At 39.8% G+C, this 25,193-nt stretch overlaps 1 protein-coding gene across 4 annotated transcripts in view; it reads left to right on the top strand.

Annotated features, from left to right (window-relative positions):
• Nucleotides 1–25,193, top strand: part of PATJ (PATJ crumbs cell polarity complex component) — a 157,241-nt gene that overhangs the window by 37,844 nt on the left and 94,204 nt on the right. For all 4 annotated transcript variants that reach the window (XM_056355669.1, XM_056355666.1, XM_056355667.1 and 1 more), the window contains exons 17-22: nucleotides 956–1,084; nucleotides 17,050–17,259; nucleotides 18,154–18,273; nucleotides 21,221–21,592; nucleotides 22,697–22,817; nucleotides 23,945–24,101. In XM_056355669.1, the coding sequence (XP_056211644.1) occupies nucleotides 956–1,084; nucleotides 17,050–17,259; nucleotides 18,154–18,273; nucleotides 21,221–21,592; nucleotides 22,697–22,817; nucleotides 23,945–24,101 (1,109 nt within the window). The remainder of the gene's footprint in view (nucleotides 1–955; nucleotides 1,085–17,049; nucleotides 17,260–18,153; nucleotides 18,274–21,220; nucleotides 21,593–22,696; nucleotides 22,818–23,944; nucleotides 24,102–25,193) is intronic.

Here is a 25,193-nt window from a genome sequence, read left to right as displayed (position 1 = left end):
TAGAAATTGTCCCACTGTGTTTTTGATACTGCATTTTACTGAACATTTGCCAAGTGCATCCTGTCAGTTGCACATTTTTGTCATAAGGTGATATTGAGTGAACAGAAGTTGTCATCATCTTAGAACGATCTCACAATATTTTTGCTTTCTTTTGTTGAAAGTATGAAGAAAGCATGTGTGAAAGAAAAATTTGCCTCGTGGCAGTGCTCTGTGTAATAGGCATATTCATCCAAAGGAATAAAGCTAAATCAGTATGAAGTTAAAGGTACAAGATTGTAATGTTTTTCTTGGGACATCATACATTGTTTTTTTTTAAAGATTCTATTAATAAAATAGCAGTAATGTTAAAACACACATTTCAAGTTAGACAACAAAAGGTGCCTTTTTGGAAGATGTATCTATGAAGCTGTCGCTACCAAACAACATTGGGTAACTATACCTCTTTCTTCTATACCTTAGCACAAAAATTGTGAATTTCAAATTGCTTTTTCAAACTAGATACTATTTGTATAGTTACAATGTAAGAATTTTTTGTCTGTGTATTTAATGCCACAAGTATCTTATGTGCCTGATCGTCTGGTCTTTCTATTAGCTGTCTGTGGTTAAATCTTTTATGCTAAGATATTTATTTTTCCTTTGTGCGTCTAATGGGACAGCAGAAGTTCATCAACCTGTAACAGGTTAGTAATATTATAACAACTAATTTGACATGTATTCATGGGTATTTGTATGCCAGGTTGAGTGCTGATGCTCAGAACATGTAGGCATAGTCCCAGGGGAGTATCTAAGGCAGCAAGCTGGAGAAAGCTGGATGCGTAATGTTCAATGAAGTTGTAATTCCATAAAAGGTCATATTTTAGGGCATGTATGAGTTATTAATTATCAAAGTACTGAATGAATAGTGTTCATAAAGAACTGAAAGAATAGTATTTGAACTAAAGCTTTTATTTTTCAGGTGAAACCTGAGGAAGACGTTAATCCTGATGAGGAAGAAGGGGAATTAGCATTGTGGTCTCCTGATGTGAAGATTATTGAACTGGAGAAAGACAAATGTGGTTTAGGATTCAGCATTTTAGACTATCAGGTATATTTTTCTGTATACCCAAATACAAAAAATCCCTTTGATCCTTTGTCTTGTATGGTGCCTTAAAATGTTTTGTGATGTTGGTTACTGGATAATGGACTTGGCACTTGGGCCTAGAAACTGTGAAGGAAAAAGTAATTTATTTTGAGGCCAACTCTATAAAGTATATTGTAGAGCTTGTTCTAAACCAGTCTGATTATCGGACGTGATAAAGTGCAAAATCTTTCATCAAAATCCACTTCATAACTCTCAGTTTAATGGCTAAATGTTGGGGAAAGTTTGGTTTTTGTTTTGTTTTAACTTGGAATGACTTTTCAACTATAAGAGTGGCAAGCAAACTTCCTTAGGTATTGCAACATCATTTCCTATGTACCAAATTTAATGAGTCTTTTGCTTTTTCTCTCCTCGCTGTGCCAAATCACCTTCCATTTCTAAATGGGTATAGACCTGTGCTAGTCTGTGATCTGTAGTCCCACTCAGGTCATAGAAACATTCACCCAGGCTTTGAATCAAGCCATGAAAAGTGGTTTTCAGAAGTAGCTTTATTAGGACTGTCCTTCACAGTCAAAAGGAAACATCAGGGCTGACAGGTGAATCGATGTTGCAAATTCAAGTTTCTGTAAACACAAATTTGCTTTAATACATGTATTTAATTTATTAGTAAAAGAATAGAGATTGGAGAACCTAATTAGTAATTTTTCAGTTATGCTTCTCTGCTTAAACTATTAAACCAGTATGCCAGAGATACAGGTAGAGTTTTCAGGGTGAGGGGCAGGGGGCATGTTGACTTTCAGAAATCATTCATAGCTTAAAAACTTGGATTTCTCCAAGAATGACCATTTTAGGGTAGACTATATACTTAATTTTTAAGCTCCTTAGAAATATACAGAGAAATCTTTAATATGGGGGAAAATCAATGAATCCTTCTTTCAAAAATACTGTGTTCAATTAAATATATAGAAACTCTCAAAAACTGTAGTCAGAATGAAATGTTCTTCATTCTAGTCAACATGATATACTTATAAATCTCTAGCCGTCATATTTATAAGGAAATAAAATTGCTGGATCACTCTTCATAATAATATACACATCACATATGAATACTGCCTAAACATTGTAGTTTAATAAAATGTGTTTAACTGTTGTGCATAAATGTCAAGTGATATAAAATTCACTTTTTGATACAGTAAGGCATGAATAGAGAATGAATTAAAATAAAAAATATTTGAAGTGTTATGCAAAACCATTAATTCTATATTTTACCAGTGTGATTTAAGATTACTGAAAATAGATCCTGTTAGTCATTTTCGCTGACACATGTTGTGTTGCAGTGCCAGCTTTACTGTAGAGTTGCTAGGAGTCTTTACAGAGCAGTAATACACAGATTTGCTTTTAAGTTCTCATATAATCAGAATTAATGAAGGCTTTAATAACAGGCTTTTTATTTACTTATTCGCAGATGCAAATACATGAGCAATGTTGTGGTACTTTCAGCTAAATTTAAATACATTCTAATCAATTCTAAATGAGTGGTAAACCACTTAATCTCAGATCTTTATAATTTCAAGATATTTATGTATAAAGTATGCTCTTTTGTTTGGGATTTGCCTCTTAGATCTTTTACACTTTTCATCATCTGCAGATTAATTTTTATAGAGAGATATCTGTGACTGTGTGTGTGTTTATGTAAATACATCCATCACATTCTTGAGTGCAGGGCAAAGAAAATAAATAATTGTCCATGCTAGATTGGAGGCGGGGGAAAAGAAGGATGTGGTTCCTGGGAGACTGTTTGGAATTCTTAAAGCAGATTTGCTGAGAAGCACAAAATTACAGTGAAGTGCTTAATTGTGGCTTAAAGGACCTGGAGACCTAACTCTGTTTTCCAAATTTATTTTTGCAATTTTAACCTCCTATAGGAAGTGAAAGTTGGTTGGTTTTTTTAGGCATATACTTTTTGTTTTGCAAGAGAAGATTCAAGCTTTATAATGGCAAATGACACTACTTGCACTATGTATCCACTGGTGATTTTGCTCTTTTTGAGTAATTATATGATTTTAATTTTTTGTAGATTTTTTTTTAAATGAAGATGGATATTCACATGGTCTAGCTTCATGGATTAGTTGTGTCGGTGAGAGACCAACCTTTCTAGGCTCCCATTAGTGTTGATGGAGGTAGGGTGGGGAGGAAAATACTTTTTAAGAGGTGATTCTGAGCAGAATGCCTATTCATGGTGCTTGTAATTGCGCACAGAAAGACTGTCTCTATCAGTTACAGAAGTTTAAGGAAGGTTTGGTTTTAAGGAAACTGGGGTTTTAAGATCACATTGCTTTTATAAGTTTTGCTTGAAATGAGACTTGAGAAATATTGATAGGACTTTGGAAAGATCAGTAGGAATAGTGAAGCAACATTACAGGAAAAAAAAAAGTGATGCATTGTTGTTCCATGTTACTTTCCCCCACGTCAGGGGGGTATAACATCTTTGAAATGCTACTGCAGTACCAGTGTACACCAGCCCATTCCAGTTGCTTCTTGTGAGAGACTGGTGACTGTTATCTGCAGTATTCAAGAACTCCTGAAATCCTGCTCATACAGATGTGTTCATTTATGACAGTGAGCAATGCCAGATGTGCTGCAGAAGTGGAAGAATGCTAAGCAATTAGAGACCAGGCTGCTTATGGTGCTGTGGAAGTTTCTTCCTACTGCTTTCCATTCATGTTTGTTATTTGTTTTGAAGCGTGGGGCTTTTTACCTTTCCATCTTAATTTTGATTATAGAATTAGATGTGGTGCTGAATACTCTCATGGTGTATAACATAGTATTTGTCATTTTGTTTTCTCAAAACTGACTACGTATTTGACATAAAAGGTATTGTGCCTCAGTTATCTAAAATGCTGTGCTTCCCAAGTCACGCTCTAAAAAACCAGTATTAATAAAAATCCTTTATGAGGTAGAACAGGAATCTAAGTACATAGAAAACTTGAGTGCTGAGATCAAGAAATTATTACTCGGGTATATTAATTTTTAATGGGCTGTCTTTCTAATAATGTTTCATCTATCAAATAAATGATAAGCATATCCCAGGTGACTTGCAGGATATTCCCAGAAATGTACAAGCATAATTCCAATGCCTATATATTTTAATGAACTAATTACAAATTAATTATACCAATTATGCATAATCAATAGTATTTATACTTTGTCCTGTGTTTTCTTTTGTCTGTCTTTAGGGATTTAAATGTTTAAAACAGAGCCGCCTTCTTTTTTTAATAAGGTGCTCTTGAAAGGCCTGTACGCATGTTATTAAAACTGTGGGATACCATTAGAGAAATAGAGTAGACTTACCCTCTTTGCTATAACAGGACTGTATTTATATAGGATACTGTTGAGCTTCCCGTGATCACTATGTATAAAAAAAATCTTTTCCCCCCTTTGCTAAATGTCCTAATTTGTAATTATGTGGTAGAGAATCTAGAATCTTTGAGAGTGCTTCTCTGCTAGCAAGGTCAATACTTGGCGAGAGGGGAGGTGGATGGAGAGGCTGATCTTGTGTTTTCTTGAAATGATCAGTTCACTGATTTTTTTTTTCTCCCGCTGTGATGGCTTATTTAAATAAGAAATATTGAAGAGCTTTTAAAATTAAATCTGTGTATTTTTCTATTGTCACTAATACGTTGGGATCTTGTCAAAGCTCCTAGGCTAGGCATTGCTTTTTCTTGGTAATGCTTGAATGAAAAGCCTGCAGGAGAGGCAGTAGCAGCCATGCCAGTAGGCTCTGCATGCCGTGTGCTTTCTTCAGCTGATAACACATTGTGCTCAGCAGAGACCTGAGGAGCAGCATTGCATTGCTGGTGATTCGATCTTGAACAGGGACCCTGCCCCCCTTTTGGCCATTAAATAGGTGTGCTGTTCAGTCCTCTGGCCAACTTCTCCACAAAGTAATATACTCTGCCTCCCTTAATTTCCTTGTAATTTCACTTGGAGAAGTTGCGCTCTTTTTCACCTCCTGACTAACTTTTATGTAGTGTTGCTGGCACAGTTAGCGGCAAGTATGTTTTGATGGTGAATGAGGGACCCAGTACACTGTTTGTAGAGTGCTTTGGGATCATCTGTGATGCAAGGGACTACAGTAAATGCATATATTGTTCTTTGTCAATAGATGTGAAAGTGTCCAGCTTTAACAGTAAGTTTGCCTAGCCTGAAGCTAAACCTCCTAGCCAGCAAGTCAAGAGCTGAACCATTGTTATTGAGACCAATCCTTTTTCTCAGAAAGAAGTTAAAAGGAAAGAGGGCATGGTATGTCATCAGGTTAAAATAGAGGAGAAATGCTGTATAAAAATGATGGTGATCCCAGGGTGTTAGAGTAAGAGGAAAAGAAAAATCACACAAGGTGAGGACTTCTAGAGAAAAAGAAGAGATCACAGTAGTGTAAAAGGTACTGAATGGCCCTGAAACAGTGTTTCCTGAAGACCTGATACACTCAAGCCAACAGATTCTGTCAGTAATGTTTTACAGAAATATTGGAAGAACCGCAGGTATCTGAATTGCAGATTTCTTGAGGCAGTATTGACCAGAAGGTAACTTGAATGGTCTGATGAGCTTTTATCAAATTAAACAAAAAGCTGAATGGACTTTATGTGGAGCTTAATTTACTGTGCTTTGAAGTCACAGTATTTTAAAGCAGCTGTTTTAAGGTGCGTGAAACTGGAGAGGGCAAGGGTTGGAATAGAAGCTTGACATTTTACATAGCTCTTGGGAATGCCTGTGAGATGCTGTTTCTCTCTTTCTCTCTCGTGCTTGAAAGGTAAGTCCCCAGTGCCTGGCTGCTTTTGCACAGTACCCAGATGCTTTTGCACAGTACCGAGCTGCCCTATAGACCTGTCAGCCAGTAGGAGCTCATGGGCTCACTTGCTCCAAGTGGTCCTTGCCAACATGGGTGTAAATGTCTACCTATCCATCGAAGCAGTAACAGGCATTTCAGCACTGTATGATCTTCATGTTACCCAGACCAGAAACGGCATGAAATGTGCCTGCCTTCGTGAGCCTGGGTCAATCTTTAAGGGGTTCTTACTGTAGTCTAGCAATAGGGACTCCACAGCCGCCTTGTTGCTGGACTTATCTTTCTTATCATTAGCAATTTTTTATTGCAGTTGAACTGAAGTCTTTTTTTGCTGCGCGTTCAGCAGGTTATGTTTTGTCCTTCTCCCAGGGAACATGGGAAAGAATTGTTTTCTCTTATAACAATCACTGCATAGTCCTTCACGGCAGGAAGGGAAGCAATTTAGGTGTCTCCAAATATCTTTCCTCTTTTCTTTATGCCCCAAACAAACAGGCTCCAGATGTAGAGTTACAAAAAAGCAAACTGACTTCATATTTGTAGAAGGTGGTATTCAGCTGGATTATATTTTTTGTCTGTCTTGGTCAGTTCAACAGCAAGATGCAAGCTGGAATGCTTTGACATGTTGCTGGCTAAATGTTTGCCCTGTTGTGATAATTTGAGCTTTGTCTGTCTTGTGATAAGTTTGTTATGAACAAAGAAGCATATTCACATCCTTGTTAAGCACATTTTCACCTGATCATGTGATGGAAACCTGTGGCTTACTGGCAAAAGCTGCACAGCTGTATTAAAACCCAGTTTTACAATGGCTGTCAGCTTGGTACTGGGAAAACTGATAAAGGCAGCTTTTCTCCCATCTCTACAACCCATCCACATTCATTAACATCAAAGTTCTGTAAGCCTCAGTACCAACTGTGTTGGTACTCATCTCACAGAGGATTTGCTTCTCTCCCCCTATGGGAAAGTTCTGTGTCCTTTAAATCATATTAAGCTGCTTCATGTGTAAAATAATTCTTAATAGTGTGTCATGAATTGAATTCAATGTAGCTTTTTGAAAAATTCTCTTGGAGTTCAGCTTAAATACTACTTTTCAGGACCAAAGGGCTGGTGAATGCAATTGAGCACATTCCTGGTAGTTTCTAGGGTGTTTGTGATTAGTGGTTTCCAAAACCTCAGTGCAGTAGTACTAAAAGCATTGGGAGACCAGAAACCACTTCAATAAGAAATCAAAGAGACTGTGTATCTCAGCATGAGTTACAGACAGGTACACAGGAATAGCTTGCTGAGGTAGAGAAGCTGGAGAACTTGGAGGCAGGAAGCCATGCCAAGGCTTGAGTATGCCCTGATGCTGGGCTTGAGCGGCGGGGGAGGTCATCAGTCTGACTTGAAGTGAGAAGTTAAGGAGGCATTTCATAGAATCAGGAAATCATTTAAGTTGGAAAAGACCCTTAAGATCTCTTGAGTCCAACTGTTAACCCAGCACTGCCAAGTCCACCACTAAACCATGTCCCTAAGTGCCACATCTGCATGTTTTTTAAGTACCTCCAGGGTTGGGGACTCCACCCCTTCCCTGGGCAGCCTGTTCCAGGGCTTGACCACCCTTTTGATGAAGACATTTTTCCTAATATCCATTCTGAACCTCCCCTGGCACAACTTGAGGCCATTGCCTCTTGTTCTATTGCTTGTTATCTGGGAGAAGAGACTGACCCCACCTCGCTACAGCCTCCTTTCAGGCAGCTGTAGAGAGTGAGGAGGTCTCCCCTGAGCCTCCTTTTCTCCAGGCTAAACACCCCCAGTTCCCTCAGCCGCTCCCCATAACATTTTTGCTCTAAACCCTTCTCCGGCTCCACTGCCTTTCTTTGGATACATTCAGCACCTCAGTATCTTCCTTGTATCATACCTTCCCAATATGAGGGGCCCAAAACTGAACGCAGTATTTGAGGCGCAGCCTCACCAGTGCTGAGTACAGGGGGGTGATCACTGCCCTGGTCCTGCTGGCCACACTGTTTCTGGTACAAGCCAGGATGCCGCTGGCTGCCTTGGCCACCTGGGCACACTGCCAGATGATGTTCAGCTGACTGTCGACCAGCACTCCCAGGTCCTTTCCTGCTGGGCAGCTTTCCAGCCACTCTTCCCCAAGCCTGTAGTGCTGTGTGGGGCTGTTGTGATCCAGGTGTGGGACCCAGCACTGAATCTTGTTGAACCTCATATGATTGGCCTTGACCCATTGATCCAGCCTGCTGAGATCCCTCTGCAGAGCCTGCCGACCCTCTGGCAGATGAACACTCCGCCCCGACTTCGTGTCACTTGCAGACTTAGTGAGGGTGCACTTGATCCCCTCATCCAAATTGCCATTAAAGGTATTAAAGGGGACTGGCCCCAGCACTGAGCCCTGGGGAACACCACTTGTGACCAGCTGCCGGCAGGATGTAACTCCATTTACTACAACGCTTTGGGCTTGGCCATCCAGCCAGTTTTTTTACCCTGTGAAGAGTACGCCTGTCCCAGCCATGAGCAGGCAGTTTCACAGGAGAATGCGGTGGGAAATGGTGCCAGGGGCTTTACTGAAGTGCAGGCAGACACCATCCACAGCCTCTCCTCATCCACTGAGCAGGTCACCTTGTCACAGAAGGAGATCAGGTCGGTCAGGCAGGACCTGCCTTCATAACCCCACGCTGGCTGGGCTGATCACCTGGTGGTTCCGTACGTGCCGTGGGGTGGCACTCGGGATGATCTGCTCCATAACCCTCCCGGCACCGAGGTCAGGCTGACAGGCCTGTAGCTCCCTGGATCCTCCTCCCAGACCTTTGTGTAGATGAGCATCATATTTGCTGTCCTCCAGTCAACTGGGACCTCCCCGGTTGGCCGGGCTGCTGATAAATGATGGAAGCTGGGTCGGTGAGTGCTGCCGCCAGCTCCCTCAGCACCCTGGGGTGGATCCCGTCTGGCCCCAGAGACTGGTGTGTGTCTGTGTGGTGTGGCAGGTCACCGGCCATTTCCCTTTGGATTGTGGGGGCTTCATTCTGCTCCTTGTCCCTGTCTTCCAGCTCAGGGGGCTGGGCACCCGGAGAACAACTGGCCTTACTGATAAAGGCTGAGGCAAAGGCGATGTTAAGTACCTCAGCCTTTTCCTTGTCCATTGTTACTATGTTTCTCCCTGCATCCAATAAAGGATGGAGATTCTCCTTAGCCCTCCTTTTGTTGTCAGGTACAGAGTGGAGTGGCATATCCTAGGGGTGGCCCTCCTGTCTTTTGTGAGCTGTGACAGCCAGTGCTCTGGACAATACCTGAGTTTGCAGAGGAATTGGAGCATTACTGAGAACATCTGTTTTTCTTTGGTTTGTCGCATATCCTTGAAATAAATGCTAAGCAGTATTATTATTAACCTTTAGAAATGTTTTCCCTATTCCCCCAAATTCTACAATCTGGTTGTTCTTTTTCATTTCCTGCTAGGAAGAATAGCTTTTAATAAAAACAAAAAACCCCAAACCAAAGAAATTCATTATTATTCCACAGATGTCTTCTGCCTGCAAGAGAAGGCGAGAATTTAAAGGGACAAAACTGGAGCTAGATTTTCTGTTAAACTCTTGGCAAATCTCAGCAAGGGTAAGATAATGTAGATGAGACTAGAAGGAACTGTGCAACTGAGTGCTTTCTTTCAGTGAGCATGTGGAGACAGTGGAGCAATGGGCGTGTAAAAGCTCAACCCAGACAGCTCCAAATCTGCTGTTCTGAACCGATGAGATTTGAGGTACGTGTTTGTGCTGATGGATAAGCATGAAGAATTCTGAAAACTCATGCAAGTTATGAGGTATTCTGTTTTCTTAATACCTCACCCTTCTGGAAGATGCTACTCCCTAAATCCAAATAGTGCTGTTGCACTTGGAGGTTTTTTTCTGTTCTCACTGCGATTCGCAGCAGCCTTAAAACTCTCTGCAACCTTTTTGCCTACCCTTCTCGTCTTTTTTGCCATCCATGCTGTTACAAGTTGTCTTTGGGCCAAGTCACTGTTTGCAGATCCTTGTTGCAAAACCAGAGCCTGTCCTGTCTCCCCACTTTTCTCCTGCAGCTTTTTCTGTAATGAATCTTCTGTAATTCATGTGTTTTCTGTTTAAGATGCAAGCTCTCCACGCAGAGGAGAGCTCTGGCTTGTGTGAAAACACACACTGCGCTTCCACAGACTGTTAACAGTGTTGAGGCCAGTGTAGTGAACTGGTGAAGTGCTTGCTGCATTGGTGGATTTTTAGTTCAGGGATTATTTGAATGTGAAAGCTGATCAAACCCAGAATGTGCATTAGGACTACTATGTGTAGGTTGTGTAGGTGATACCATTCATGCTTTTTTTTCCCTTGGCTCATTGGTATTTTTTATTTATTCCCACACATCTCTATCCCTTCTTTATCTCATCACACAGTGGCTTTCCTCCATTTCCTTATGAGTTCAGGGTTTTTTCTTATCTCTGCGGCTTTTCCCTGTAGTCAGCATTCAGTGTGTTTTTTCTGGAGCTGGGAAGTCTGAAAGTGTAAGATATTAAGAGAGTCTAATGAACGTAATCCTTGTGACTTTAGCTCTGTTGAGAGCAAATATGAAAGGCGTATGAAACCTTAGGTTGATTGAGAAGTTTGATAAATTAAAAGATAGTGGTGTGCACCTGAGTCCACTGCACAGCGACACTTTCAAAACTACCGTAGTCAGTGCCTATCTTTGATCTTTTTATTTGAGAATTGGAGTAGTGCGTAAGATCTTTTTCTTTTGATCATTCCCTGGAGGCACTTTTGTTGCAACTATCTGCTGCATATCCCTCTTCCGCAGCAGATGAACATTGACTGCGTAGCACTTGGCAGCTCTGCCAGACCTATGTGGGTTTGAGTAATTGCTGGCCACCATGTTCATTCTTGCTGTAGAAGACTGATATGATTTCAGATCGCAGATGATGAAAGCCTGGTTTGGGAAACCCATTGTGCCACCTACTCTTACTTTGCTGTTCTCTATACTCCTTTGGGTGTGGTTCTATATATTTTGTTTATGTTTTTTCTTTCCTTGTGAGTTCCTGTTTCTTTGCTGACATTTCCCACAACAGAAGTTTTGATTAATGCTGGCTGCACACTAGAGCTTCTGAAATTCATTGCTTTATTCCCTCACTACAGATCAATAAATACTTATGTTTTATTTCCAGTGCTTTGCCTTACATCACAGGAAAGTTCAGCGTTCCTCCTTGAATACGTTCTGTATTTAAGTTTGTATTACTTCAGCACATCAGCCTGTAGTTTATTTCTTTGGTACAGACAGAGGCTGTGCATTGTGTAGTCTTCCTAAGTAGTTCTGCTGACTGCAATCTAATACGAGTGGAAGAGGCAGAAACAAGTCTTAAACGGTTTGAATTTCAGTTTGATTGCCCATGCAGTGGACCTAACAAAAACTAGTTGAGCACTTTCTCAGGGATGTTTTTTCAGGCTTTAGAGTACCTTTGGCAGTTCCTACGGCCAACTCCTGTAAATACATTGGCGCGAATGAACAGAAGGTTTAGACCTTGAGTCTCAATCCTAAGTTGAGGCCGCCTTAAGGAGGGAACTTGGCCTCACTCACACCTGATTCTTCCTCTCTTCCATTTCTGTGGGGAAGTACTTAGTGCCTTTGAAAAGTCTGCAAGTTGTTTACTGTTCTTGACTCTTGCATCCTATCGGCATTGTTGGTGTGTATGTGGAGGGAATGAGTGGTACTTCACAAAATGAGAGCATGGATGAGTATTTTGAGTAATTTCACAACACTGAGCACACAGGTAAATTACTTCATGCACAGTTCTGCCTTTGTTCTACATAACAGTAAGATGAACCTAAAATGCATTTAGTCCTGTACGTTGTTGACAAGTGTATGTTCCTCATACAGTATGCTACAGTGTTGTGTTTTAAGAGTCTTTCAGTCTGGTATCTTATTCACTTGCAAACTGAAGAGTTTTAAATATGGATATGTATGTTAGACCTGGAAGTGGTCCCATGCAAAATGTAATGAAGCGGGATTGCTCTGACCTCTGAGCTCTAACATGTGTTTGTTTTGGCTCTCTCGCAAAAACCTGCAGTATACAAATTGGCACTTGTAAAATTGTTCAGATAAATCAAAATTGGTACAGGAAAAAAGTTTCAAAGTGTTTCTTTTGGGATCCTTTACCATGCTATTTTTGATGTGTGTTTTCAGAGGAGTGTTTTTGTGGCAGTGTGCAGTTTGTTGCTTGAAGAAAGCTAAAATATTCTAGGAAGTCAGGCTAGCTGAATTTAGATCTTAAGTGATGCCAAAACTAATATAGCCTGTAAGTAAGTGAGAGTGACTTTGCACAGTAAATGTCAGTCACCCGCAGCTTTGTCTTACATTTTCATATGAGCCTTTAAAAAAGGAAAACACAAACAAAACCCCAGAAAACGTGGTAGCTGCTTACATCCAATCGAATTATAGCTACAGTCTACTGCATAGGACAGGCTGCTCCTCATCCTCTGCGCATAGCGAGGGCTGTACAGATGGGGATGGACTTGTCAGAGCTTGAAACGCCTCCGGTAGTGCGGGAGCTGGGCTGGCCTGGAGTGCCCTCTCTTGGCTGCTGCGGAAACCTCACATTTTGGTAAGGACGGGGAAAGAATCAGTCGGTTGTTACCATTTTAACTTTCCAGTGTGATGGACAGAGGTAAGCTGTGTTGGTTGTATTTCGAGATTTGCTTTCTAAGGACCTCTGATAGCCAGCAGTGTGAATCTTGGGTGCCCATGGCAAGTTTGAATCCCTCACTTGAAGCCACAATAAAGTTACGCGCTCCAGCAGCATTGCACGTAGTACTCTGTTAACGTGGTGCTCCTGGGACTCTTAATATTTTAGCAGAGCTCAGGTTTTTAAGAGGCTTCATACTGCTCTGAATCCAGGGATCCCAGAGGCAGCAACTGCAGTGGCCCCTGCTTGACTTTGCACTGTTAAATGAATCCAGAACAAATGAGACTCTGAAAATAAGAAGAAAAATTTGACACCTGGACTCCAGCAAACATTTGTGGATTTAGATGAGGAGCAGTAGGGGGGAAGGGAAAGCCTATGGTTCAACATAGTTAAATATATGGTGTGCTAAGTATGAATAAATTGTGACTGTTTTAAACAAGTTCGTATACTCTATGGCTGGCTTGAGCACAAAGGAAAAGACAACAGCTACGACATACTAGTTCCTCAAAGGGTTACCTGGAGGCCACCATCCTGGGCTGCTGCTGGTGCATGGCAGTGGTCAGTTTTCATCGCTTATACAAGCGGCAGAGTTTTTACATTCAGTTCTTTCTTAGCAAAAGAATTTGTGTCAGTGATTGTGAGTTAAAGGGTTTTGTCTCCTGATAGCCTTACTTCTCAGTCTGATTCCTTTCCTCATTGTTCATAAATTATTCATTTGTGTAAAGGAATCCTTCGGCAAACTGAGGTTAAAAGTTTGTCTTTAAATATACCGAGCCTAGTTCATACCCATTTTCAGGTGACCAAATTGCATGGCGCTGTCCTGTGCAGACTCCCTCTGCTGTAATGCAAAGTCATGTAATAATTTCTTGAACTAGTGAAGTTGAGTCACTTCTATATTCTAGTCAAGTACCATTACAACAATATCTTAGCTCTGGGTTTGGGGAGGGAGTTTCTTCCTAGCCTGTAAACTCCATCCACATAAATGAGTCTTTCACTTTAAAGGAAAAACTGAAATCTGGTCCTGACTGCTAGTGACTAAAAATCACTATTACCTGGCTTAATGTGAGCCAAGTAAAATGAATCAAGAGCCTTAGGGTGGGTGTGCAGTCACAGCTAGTGATGTTTAGTAACCTCGAATGGCTCTGGCTGGTCTGTTAACATGAAGGTGGCCCTGAAGTCCATCAGGGCACTGTGGGAGTCAACTGGCCTTTTGCAGTTAGTGTAGAAGGTAAGAATCTGCTTTTCAGCCTGCTGCTAGCACTGCTTGCTTTCAAAAAAAAAGACAGCAACCCACATGGTCCAGTTGCACTCACAATTTACAAGATGTGAATGTGAATTCAGTGTTTGCTGGCCTGTTTTAGCAGGTGGTGTTCTTTGGGGTGCATTTCAGTTTGAGTGTAGATTGTAAGGCAAGATTTAAAAAAAAAAACATTGTTCCTTTTGTTTTGTTAAAGAAAGCAGGCTGCAATCCACAGTTACAATCACTCTCATGTTAAATTATAGAGAGTACTTCTTGATGATTACACCTTGAAATTCAGTAGGTCTGTACCTTTGCATGCAGCTTTTGTTGCATTCCTTGTGGCAATCGCATTGTGATCTGCAGTCACTGATAACAAACACTCAGGGTTTTACAGCACTGCTCGAGTTACTGGCTTAGCCCTGTTACTGTGTAGTTTATATTGCTGTTCTCTTCCTGTGCAATAGCTCCCTCTGCTTGAAAACAGCAGTGTAATTATAACCCCTGCTTTGTGTTTGCCTGATCAACTTTTTTTAATATGGGCTCCTTTTTTTAAGATTTCTGCTGCAGCTCTTCGTGAAGCAATTCCAATACACGGCTAACACTTGTACATGTGGTGAAGCAGCGACGGTAACAGTGCTGTTCTCAATAGAAACTTTGTATGTTTGCAGGAACTCTAATCTACATTTCTAACATGAGGATTAAATTGTGTTGGAACACTTCTTCACCTAAATTATCTCTTTCCAAAACATAATGATTTATTGAAGCCAAAATGTTTTTGTATCAGTAAAAACTTAAGTTGAAACAGGACTGTTTCTCATCCGAAATGTGGTAGTTAAGCCACTGACCTTGAATATCTACATAGAAGAAGCTAATGTTGAGGTTTCCATGTCCTACCTAAGCGGTTCTGGTCTGGAATGAAAAAAATAATGACTTTGGATCAGACAGAGCAGGGATTTGAACTTGATTCTCCCATTTTCTCAGCTGGACTTAACTACTGGGCTAATCATTCACTTGCAAATTTTTGACAGCTTATCTGCATCAGTAAGGATGAGTGCTGGTGTTGTTTTGTTCATTTTTATCGGTATAACTAAGCCAGCAGAAGTCATATTACAAAAGCTGTTGTGTCAGCAAAGGTGTAGTTTTGCTGAGAGAGCGTTCACCCATTTAGGGAACCAGCATAAACCTTGCTTGCCATGGCAATATGAACCCATGACAGGAAAACTTGCTGGTTTAGTTCTATTAGCAAAGCCTTCCTTACGTGAGCGGTGCCTTGCTTGCTCAAAAATGGCTGTCTCAACACAATCGTGATTTTGCGAAGAAGTCCAAAAGATTATTTTTATTTTGCATTGGAGCAAACCCAAAAATTAAAACCATCCTAAAACTCCGTGTCAAAAGGATTGTTTGTTCTGTGGTCAGCTGTCATCAGGTCGGTTAGGCACATGGTTTTGTCGGCAAGGGCAGGCAGAGCTGATTCTCTATGCAAAGGGCAGCAGTTAACTTTATGTTTTCAAAATTCAATGCTCTTAAAGCGAAACCTCTTCTTTTACATCTTGGAATCCTTTGGATTCTTCTTCTGGACTTTCTGCGTTAGTATTTGTTTTGTTTCTAAAAATTTCCAAAGCGTATGCAGAACATGGGTAGCTTGCTATTTGAAATAAATGAAATCCTTTCCCCTTGGCATTGTGTGAGGCAGGTTTGAGCATAAACAGTCAGACAGCCCAAGCATATTGGCACAGGTTCAGTAGGCAGAACACCATTGCGCAGCGGAGGGAGGTTGCTGGGCTTGATTATCAAGACACGATACTTGCAAGGAAGCCTCTTCTGTACAGTGTGGATACCCAGTGTTTGGGAAGATTATAAAATGGCAGGATTAAGCAGTAGAACAAGAGAGAATTATTACTAATATGTATTTACTTGAATTCCGTTTCAGCATGGCTCTTCCTGCTGAACTGTAATTGCAGTTCTCTAATTTCAGCCATTTACAGATACTATATTCATTGCCTCATATGTTTGCACGTACCTTAAAAAAACATGTTCCCTTGGAAAGCATTGTATAGTTATATAAAAATAAAGAGTTAAAAAAGCATTCCTGTTTTCAAATTAACTCTGCTGAATTCATGGTGGTCTTTGTGATTTGATTTTTGCCCCTTTTTTTAATCCATCCCGTGCACTGCATAAGATGCAAGTCCTGAGGGAAAAACAGTACTTGATTATGCGTTTGAAGACACAGTGCATACAAGAAGCATTTCTGAACTTTATGAGCCTGTAGCAAGGGGGCAAAAGGCTAATTCTAATCTTAAAAAGACAACAAGGAAACAAAAAAGCCCCATAAATTTGGTTTGTGTATCTTTCTGCCACTATATAATATCTTATGATCATTTCATTGGATTGAGGATAAATACTTAAATGGCTGAATGCATGATAGAAATGGTACGTGACACAACACAAAGGCTAATACTGGGGAAAAAAATGTAAGTGAAGTCACTATCTTTGTGTCAGATTGCAGCCTCTCCATTGTGTATATTTTCTTCCACTTCACATTCCTCAGTGTGTTCCTTGTCTTCAGTAATAATCTTAATCTTCCCTTGCTGTCCCCTGTATTGTTTGTCAAGGAAGCTTCATGTGTGGAGTAAATGTCTTTCATGAGTTGTCATGCAGATTTGACAAAGCAAGAACACTTGAGAAAACTGCAGTAATATAGCAAATGTATACTACTTTTTCTTGAATGTTTTGGGTTCAATTTTTAATTTTAATTTAATAATATTTTCAATTAGATTTCCACTCTTGCAGTGATTTTTTTTTAACATCAGTTTTGCTCCTATGAAGCTCTTGAATGGCATGCAGAATGGTTATTTTATGTAACATTAGCACATAACAGGCCGGATGGAGGCTTGTGGAAGAGTGCCAGTGTTGTTTTTCTATTTGCAGGTTGGCCTGGCTGTTTCTGTCTATGTAAGAAGAGGGCAGGCAGGTATCAGTCAGCTTTCGGATCTTAAAATTTCTGAATGGTTTAGGCAAGTGAAAGAATATCCTCCTACTGCAAACCTTTCTTTTTGTAAACTGTAAGCCTTGGCAGTACTTTTGAACATCTCAGCAAGCTTCAGTTTGCAGCATTAGGTGATGAACGTGCTTTTACATACTCAATTTAAACATCATCTTTCTAGGGGCTTAGACTTTTTTAAATATTTTTTTTTCAGGATCCCTTAGATCCAACAAGAACAGCCATTGTGATCAGCTCTTTGGTGGCAGGCGGAGTAGCCGAACGTGGGGGTGAGCTTTTACCAGGTGACCGCTTGGTGTTTGTAAATGAGAAATATTTGGACAGCGCCACTTTAGCAGAGGCAGTGGAAGTGTTGAAATCTGTGCCCCCAGGTACAGTTTCTCTTGGAATCTGCAAGCCTTTGGTGGTAAGGACTGACTTTAACTTTTTTTCTGTTTTATTCTATGACATGTATACTGGGTGGTTGTATTTGCAGGGGGTGGGGGGTGGGGGCAAAAATCCAGGGTAGAAGTATGTATGCATGTGGAAAGCAATTAAGTTCCTATACATGTCCAGAAATTGTTGCTAGATGGGAAACAGGCACCTCAATGTCCAAAAGGTCTGACTGGAAAACCAGTGTTCTCAGGTTCCTTCTGAAAGAACATCCATATGGAATCAGAAGACATGTCTGGGCAAACCTATGCGCACTGGCCCTATACGTAGGTGTAACATGGTTTGAGCAATTCAGGAAATCGGTTAAATATGTGCTGAAGTCCATTTCACTGTAAGACACTGCTGAGTGCTTGCTTGAGCTCCACTGACATCAAAGAAACTTAATCTGTTTGAAGTCAAGACTGTAAATTCAAGTAGAATTTCCTTTTTCTAGAATCAGGGCTTTGGAACAGACAGTAGTTTACTAGAGAACACTGCAGTATTGTTCATCAAGGGCACTCAGGCAAAATTAATTAAAGCGTCATCTAATAGAAAGTGCTTGTAATTCAAAGTGGTAGGGGAGTGGTGAAATAGGAATGTAGGAAAGCTGTTAAATGTATTCCTTCCTTTTCTAAAGAAGTGGTATTTCATTGTTCATATGTAGGAAAGAAAGACAAATACAAAGATATCTCTTTATTTTCTACTATATCTGTACTAATATCTCTGTTGGGTTCCTCTCCTCCATTTATGACTTCCCTTTTTTATAATTCTGTATCTTCTTCCCATCTTTTTTCTAAAGGCTGTTTCTTCCTCTCCCTTGGGGTTCATTGAAAAACGTGGGAATTCTCTTGTTTGTTTTCCTTACTCATCATTTCAATTGTCTTTCTAGGGAGAAAGCAAAGGGGAGGAGAACATGCACAGTGTGGATTCCAGCAACATTAAAACTAGCCCTGGATCTCCAGAACCAATAGATAATATTAATTTCTCAATAATACTTGAAGCACCACAGGTATTTGGTTACTCTTTTGGATCAGCTGAAGTTTATCTGGAGAGCTAATGATGTTTTAAAGTAAAACGAATAGTATGTCCTTCAGAGAAGATTTATGTGTTGGATAGACTTCAAGGTGGATTCCCTCTGAAAACCACTTTTTACAGCTAACTGTATAGTAATTGTATTGTGAACAGTAAACATATGCATAGTGCTTACCAATGCAGTTCCCAGTCTGCCTTATCAAATTTAGTTTGTCATTAAAATACCTTGGGTTACCTTGGATATGAAATAGTAATGTTATGTTATTATTAGTCATAAGTAGTTGGTTCAGCTTTGCGAAGAAGGTAAGGTATGGAAGGAGAATACAATTTATTATAATGAAGCAGAACAAGAAAGTAGTCTAGTGCATAAGGCAAGCTTGAAATCTGTTCTTCATAGACTTCCTATGTGGTCTTAGTGATTTCTTCACTCTCATTTTCAAATCTCCTCTTTCTTATTTTCTGAGAAATAGTTCTGTTTATTGTGGGAGGATGAGGCAACTAAAGGTAGTGAGAAAATCAGATACCAGGGTAATAGTATGGCAGATATTATTGCCTGACTTGTGTAGAGTGAGACAGATGTGGATGTTTTTGAATTTTCATCTGTTTGCAAGCATTTTGCAAAATTTTTATTAATTCACATTGGTAAAATGCATTCTTTTTAGGCCAGAAAAGACAATGCATAAAGGATCATCCATCCAGAGCTGTAACACAGTAATAAAAATAAACTCTAGATTTTCTTGTTGCTAAACTTGTCTGCCTGTTTCCAGATACAAACTTATCTTTAATGCTGAAATGGTGTATTAGAACCACCAAAGAAGAGCAATATTACAGGGTAGATGTGGGTATACTGTGCAGAAATCAGCTTGGACATGATATTTACTGATTTTCATGATGTAGAATGGAGTTTGTTGTTTTCTGGATGCATAGGAAGGGTTTCTAGCAGAGCAGTTAGTCCTCTGCCAGCTCAGATTAGTTTTATTTAGGAAGGAGAGAAACAATGTTGTTAAGTATTTTTAAATAAAGTATTTTATCTTAAAGTCCTCCTGAATATAGAAACTGGAATGATCAGTTTGTACAAAATACACATAGAGGTATTTGCTTGTATTATGACAGCATCAATAGTAGCTTAGAGCAGTAGTATAAAATTTCCATCCATTTATTACTTTTACCTGCTCATATAAGAGCCAAGAGTGGTGTGTCATGATGGCTTCCACTCTTATGCACTAGCATAATGCTGACAAAGCTGACTTTAAAAAAAAAAAAAAAAAAGGAACTTAAAGATTTTATATGCTACAACAGTAGACTTTACTGTCATGTTTGCAGTATTCCCTATTCCATTGGTAGCGTCTGCTGCTGCAGTGCAGCAGTCGGTGATTATACATACCTAACTGCTGTATCAGGAGATGACAATACAAATTGCTGTGTGGTTTCTGAACTAAGTCAATTGTTTTATGTAATGATGAAGTTGGTGCCTCTTGCAGAAGTGTTTGGAGAATGATGCTGCAGAAGTGAAGTGAAATAAATGAAGTAAAGATGAGGAGAATTAGAATCTCTTCAGACTGGGTATTTTTTGAGATCAAGGTACACAGGTCAAATAGACTAAAGAAACATTTAATGCTTATGAAAAATGTGCTAATTTCCATATTGCTAATGTCCTGCTTTTGTGCCAAGCTGGTATTACTGCATTGTTTCCTTATGCTCCTGCCTTTCTCTTGTTTTCTCTCCTGTCTCTCACTTGATCTATGCGAACATTTTGACTGGGTTTTTTTCTCATGCATTTGTACAAACCTAACAAAACAGGATTTTGGCACTAAAGGTCAGAAATGGTGAAGTGCCCTGGGGAGTCTGGGAAGGGGAAGGAAGCAGAAAGAAAAACATTTTGATTGAGGACCCCTGAATCTGTGGATTGGTTTCAGTGTTTGGGGTTTCAGTGCCTTGAAGATTGGGTTTGGGCATACATAACGTGGTGGCCTGAAGGAAAGAGAGGAAAAGCTTTCTGTGTGTGGCAAGCTTTCTGGTACCGGTGCAAGACATAAAATTTCAGGTGCCTGTGCAGACTCACTCTGAGCCAATGAATAGCACCCCATTTGATTTAGGAGAATCACAGGGCGCTGGAAATTGGGGAGGCACATGACAAATCCCAGAAATGTTGGGTGTTATCTTTCAGAGTGGTTTTGAATACCTTTTATCTTGGTTTTGTTTTTTGTGTTTTTGGTTTGTTGGTCTGTGGTTTGAATTCAATAGAAAGTTGAGTACTCTTTAATAAAAACAGTAAGGGCATTAGATAATGAACAGTCAGTTATGTCCTTTGTTTCTCTTTTTAGTATGTGGGTCGTCCATTTCCCCTCTCCTCCAGGTTAAAATATTGTGTGGAATATCCAAGGGAGGGGCAAACGAGTGTGGCTTTTGCTTTGGGTTTTGGTTTTTTTTTGGTTTTTTATTATTATTATTGCTGATACTGTTGCATAAGCAAACTTTTGGGCTGTTTTTTATTTAGCTGATGGTATTGTAAGAAATGTGCATGCATTCATAAAGTGACAGCAGATAAGTTTGGAGCACAGAGATACTGAAGCTGGATTTATATACACTTTTTCCTGTAGCTTTTTTTGTGCTATTTAATAATTCTCATTCCCTAACTTCATTCAGGATTGGTTATTCTGAATGGCTACAGCAGTATCTAAGCTGTGCAACTTAAATTTCTTCATATTTGAAAAACAAATTGCAATTGCTAGTTTTGGTATTAAAATCTGAAGTCAGAGAGTGTTGTGGTTTTTGGGTTTTTTTTTTTTTTTAGAAAATGCAAAAGGTTTTTCACTTTAAAAATCAGGATGTACTTTTAATATGGGCCTAACATAAAACATATTTTTGAAAGAGCTAGCAAGAAACATAATTTAAAATCTATATTCCTCTAATGGTTTATGCAGGGTTTCAGAGATGAAACACCTTTTAAAGAAGAACTTGTTGATGAACCAAGTTTGGACCTGGGAAGGTCATTTCAGCTTTCTAAAAATGACAATGAGTATGAGAAGGAGTCCTGGGAGATGCATGAATTTCTGAAACCCAAACCAGAAGAAAAGGATGAAGAACGGGAAATGTTGGTGGACGATGAGTACGAAGAAGATTCAGACTTCCTGAAATATAATGCATCATGTGGACAGAAGGCAACTTCAGAGAGGAACCTCGATACAGAACAATGGGCAAAGCAACTTGAGACTACTGAAATACAAGACTTAAGATCCAGTGTTAACTCAAGTCCAAAACAGTCTCTGGAATATCTACTCAATAAAGATCAAATGGTAAGGGATGTTTTGTCAGTCTCAGTGATGTACCCTGACCATGGGACCCATACCTCAAGGCAAATTCCAGATCTAAACTCTGTAAGGAGTCTTTGTAGTGTTTTAATTACTCGATGAGATCTGGGTACCTCTAACCGACACCAGTCTATCCTGTTGTACATTTTGGGAGGTTCTTTTCGTTACTTAGTGTCTTTATATTTAACTGCTCAATAGTTGGTGTATTTACAGGCATCTTGTACTTGCGTCTTCTTTCCCATCTCTGACTTGTGGGCTTGGTTCTTTTTTTGCAAATTGTACTAATGTGGTGCATGTCAGTATTAGCAAAACGTCGCTTCGTGGTTTTAATAGTCCAGGGGCTTCAGCAGCAATGTCAGTGAGAGGAGCTCCCTCTTTTCCTCAGTATTTTTAATCCAAATCAGTTCCTTGAGCCAGATGATAGTGCAGTTGAGCGGAAAATGATATGGCAGAAGCAATTGTAACAAGCATACTGGTGGATGAAGGAGTAGAATGAGACAGAGCTTCAGGTAAATTGCAAAACTCTTATTTATATGTCCTGCTCAGGTGTTCTGGGAGTTATTTTTTCCCTTCTGCTTTCCTTTGTTCATTTACTTGCCAAACAAAAAAGTGATAATGTCAGCTTTCCATGCACCAGCTTCCAAGATGTATGCTTTTATATGAAAAAAAATGAAGTGGAAGGGGATTCAATTTCACAGCTACTGGAATTTCAGGTTTTGTTTGGCTTGTCCCCTTATGCATTATGTACATAAACAGGCTTCTAGTGACAGTTCTATAATGGAGTGCACAATATTAAATTTATACATTTTTTACTTAAAACCAACAAATTAACAAGAGTAAAGAACTTATTGTCTGGATTACAGACAAGTAGAAAGATAGTTGCTTTATATTGCAATTGCACATAACACTTTTCATACCTCTTCTTAATACAGTGCATAAATGAGCAGTTAGTATTTCATAGTTATCTGAATAAATATGAATGTAGTTGGGAAAATGTGAATGTTTGCTGTAAAAATCAATGTTCATATCAAATACCCTGTATACGGTGATACCATTGCTTTCTAACTTCCTTTTTTCTCCTTTGTGAAGTGTGAAGAAAATGCTAGTTTAAGTTCACTATTTTCTGGAACCCCAGCACACAGTGGCTATCAAAAAGACGTATTTGATACTGAAACTAACCAGTCAGGAGCAAAAACCAAGATGGATTTAGGTTTGTAAGAAGTTTTTTCTTTATCTTATAATTTTATGTTTACAAATTTATATTTTATACCAAAACACAAATTCTGTCAAATGATAAAATATTCAAATGAAGACTTCTGCAGGCTCAGTGCAGTCTGGCTTTAAATAGGTTTCAGCTTCATGATCTTGCTTCCTCCTCCAAATCTTTACCTACAGTTGTCACAAGTGATATTGAAAGCAGCTGCATCTTTGTCCTGCCTGTGGAGAATCACTTTCTTCTGTGTAGCTAATGTCCCCAGTAGGACTCCATGCAGAAATAGGTCATGCCTGCAGTTTCTGTCAGGAATTTGTCTCAGCCACTTTTGATTGCTGATTTTATAGAATTTTGCACTTTAAAAAAAAAAAAAAAGTGACAGCCTATGTAGGTAACTTTACTACAACCAAAATTTGCAAGTGAACTCTATGGTAGATAATTGCCCCATATCTTGGTTTTGTAGTCTGTGCTCAGGAGCAAAGTTTCTCCTTGTCAGATGGCCAGAAATGGATAGTTAGAATTTGGCAGATCATCAAGGAATTAAATTTATGAACCTGCCTGGCGTAGCTACTCACTGGTTGGGAGAAAGGAGGTTAGACTGTTTCCTTTCTTTGTCACTTGCATCCTGTACAGCAGACACTGTGTAAGCTACAGTGGCAGACTGACAACCTTTGCAAGGAGCTCTGGTGGTTCAAGTACAGTTGATACTTAGGTCACCAAAATGGACATCAGTCTTCCCCAGTGTGGTGGGGTTCCACGCTGGGGCAGGGCCTTGTACCGCTCTCCCTGCATAAAGGATGCATTCGTTATTTCTAATCATGTGTTTTTGTAAGGACCTTCTATCATATAAGTTGTACTTAAGCATGTCTCAGTTCCATAAAAATTTGGCTTTCCTGTTATTACTTGACTTCATGTACATCAGAAGCAAGGTGTTACAAAAAAGTGTTTAGTGTGGTCTGAATTTCCTTCAGAAGTAAATGTTCTGTATCTCTGAGCCTCATGATCATGACACAACATCCGCATTTGGAACATGATGAGCTAAGGGGTTTATTTCCAAGGATGATAACTGGTAGATGCAGGGACACAGGCAGCAAAAGTTCACATCTACAACTTTTCTTCTTCAGGTACAAAGCTTCAGATTGATTCTAAAGGACCTGGGCTTGCTGTTGGTTTGGAAGTTATTGAAAAGGAAGAGCTAAAAGGGGAGGATTATGTTTTTTCCAAGAACCTGGAATCTGGGAGAGTAACCACCTTAGCTCAGCCTAGACCAGCATTGTGCAGGTATGGAGGAAGGTATTAGTTTTTGGAAGATTTTCAATTAATGATCTTGACTGTCTCCTTGCTTTAGTTAGCTGATTAGCTATTAAAAGCTGTGTGAAACAGTAAGACATAGATGGCCAGTTCTAGGACTTTTGCCCAAGGAGCTGAATTTTGTCTTGCAACCTGATTAAGTCTTTACTTCCCACATTTCCTCCCCTGAGTATTGGGACAGAAAAGTGTGAATGGCTCTACCACCTACTTTGCTTACAGTAAGGGGAGTATGGATGTGGCCTGGAGGAGAAGGGCATAGCCTTTACTGGCACCATTGGTCATTACTGCTTAAGGAGCTCTACCCTTAGCTCCTTATTATAGCTCTGTCCTCTTGGGTTTCCCTTTCCATTATTCTTCCTTTTGGGAAGACCAGTTCAGCCATGACTCTCAGGCCCGTGCAGGAAATGTTAGTCTTGGCAGTGGTTCTGAGAAACCTTGAGGTGGCAGTGGTTGTAGATACTTTTACACCTGTCAAGTGTCCCATTCTTTCACCACCAGTTTTGGGTGAGTGGGTAGTGGATCTGCTTTTGGGGCCTGTTGATTCAAATCCTCAGTACTTCCCTAATTCATCTGTAAAATTCCCTCAGGGGCAAAGCAGCTCAACAATAAGGTGAAAAGATTATTTGTCCAGCACAACATCCTACTTCCTTTTTGCAGTTTAAAAGTAGCATTTACAGCTCTCAGGATCTACAGAAAATGTGTGCAAGGGTATGTTGTTTCAACCCTTCTGTGAAGGCATGCAATTCCATACTTCCATTGCTATTCTGTGATTCGGTGAGTCACATACAGTATAAAAGTTTAATTAACACTCTATTCTGGAATGTTTAATGGAACACACAGTATCTTTTCTCCCAGTTGCATCGTGATCTGGTTTCTGGTCAGCTAGACTGGTTTTATCAAGAATCAAGGCATATTTATCAGAAAGTAAATGTTAATTGCTTAAATGGTCACTTTGAATGAGTAAATGCAGTGCAGATTTGTATATCACAGAGCAACTTATAAATCTGGTCTGCCCATCATGTTTATTTCTGGAGCATTCCTTAAGTACATTTAAACCTAAAT

The sequence above is a fragment of the Falco biarmicus genome, chromosome 11, assembly GCF_023638135.1.
Source record: "Falco biarmicus isolate bFalBia1 chromosome 11, bFalBia1.pri, whole genome shotgun sequence".
NCBI lineage: Eukaryota > Metazoa > Chordata > Aves > Falconiformes > Falconidae > Falco > Falco biarmicus.
The sequence above is the reverse complement of the archived record's forward strand: the minus strand, read 5'-3'. Positions and strand labels throughout refer to the sequence as shown.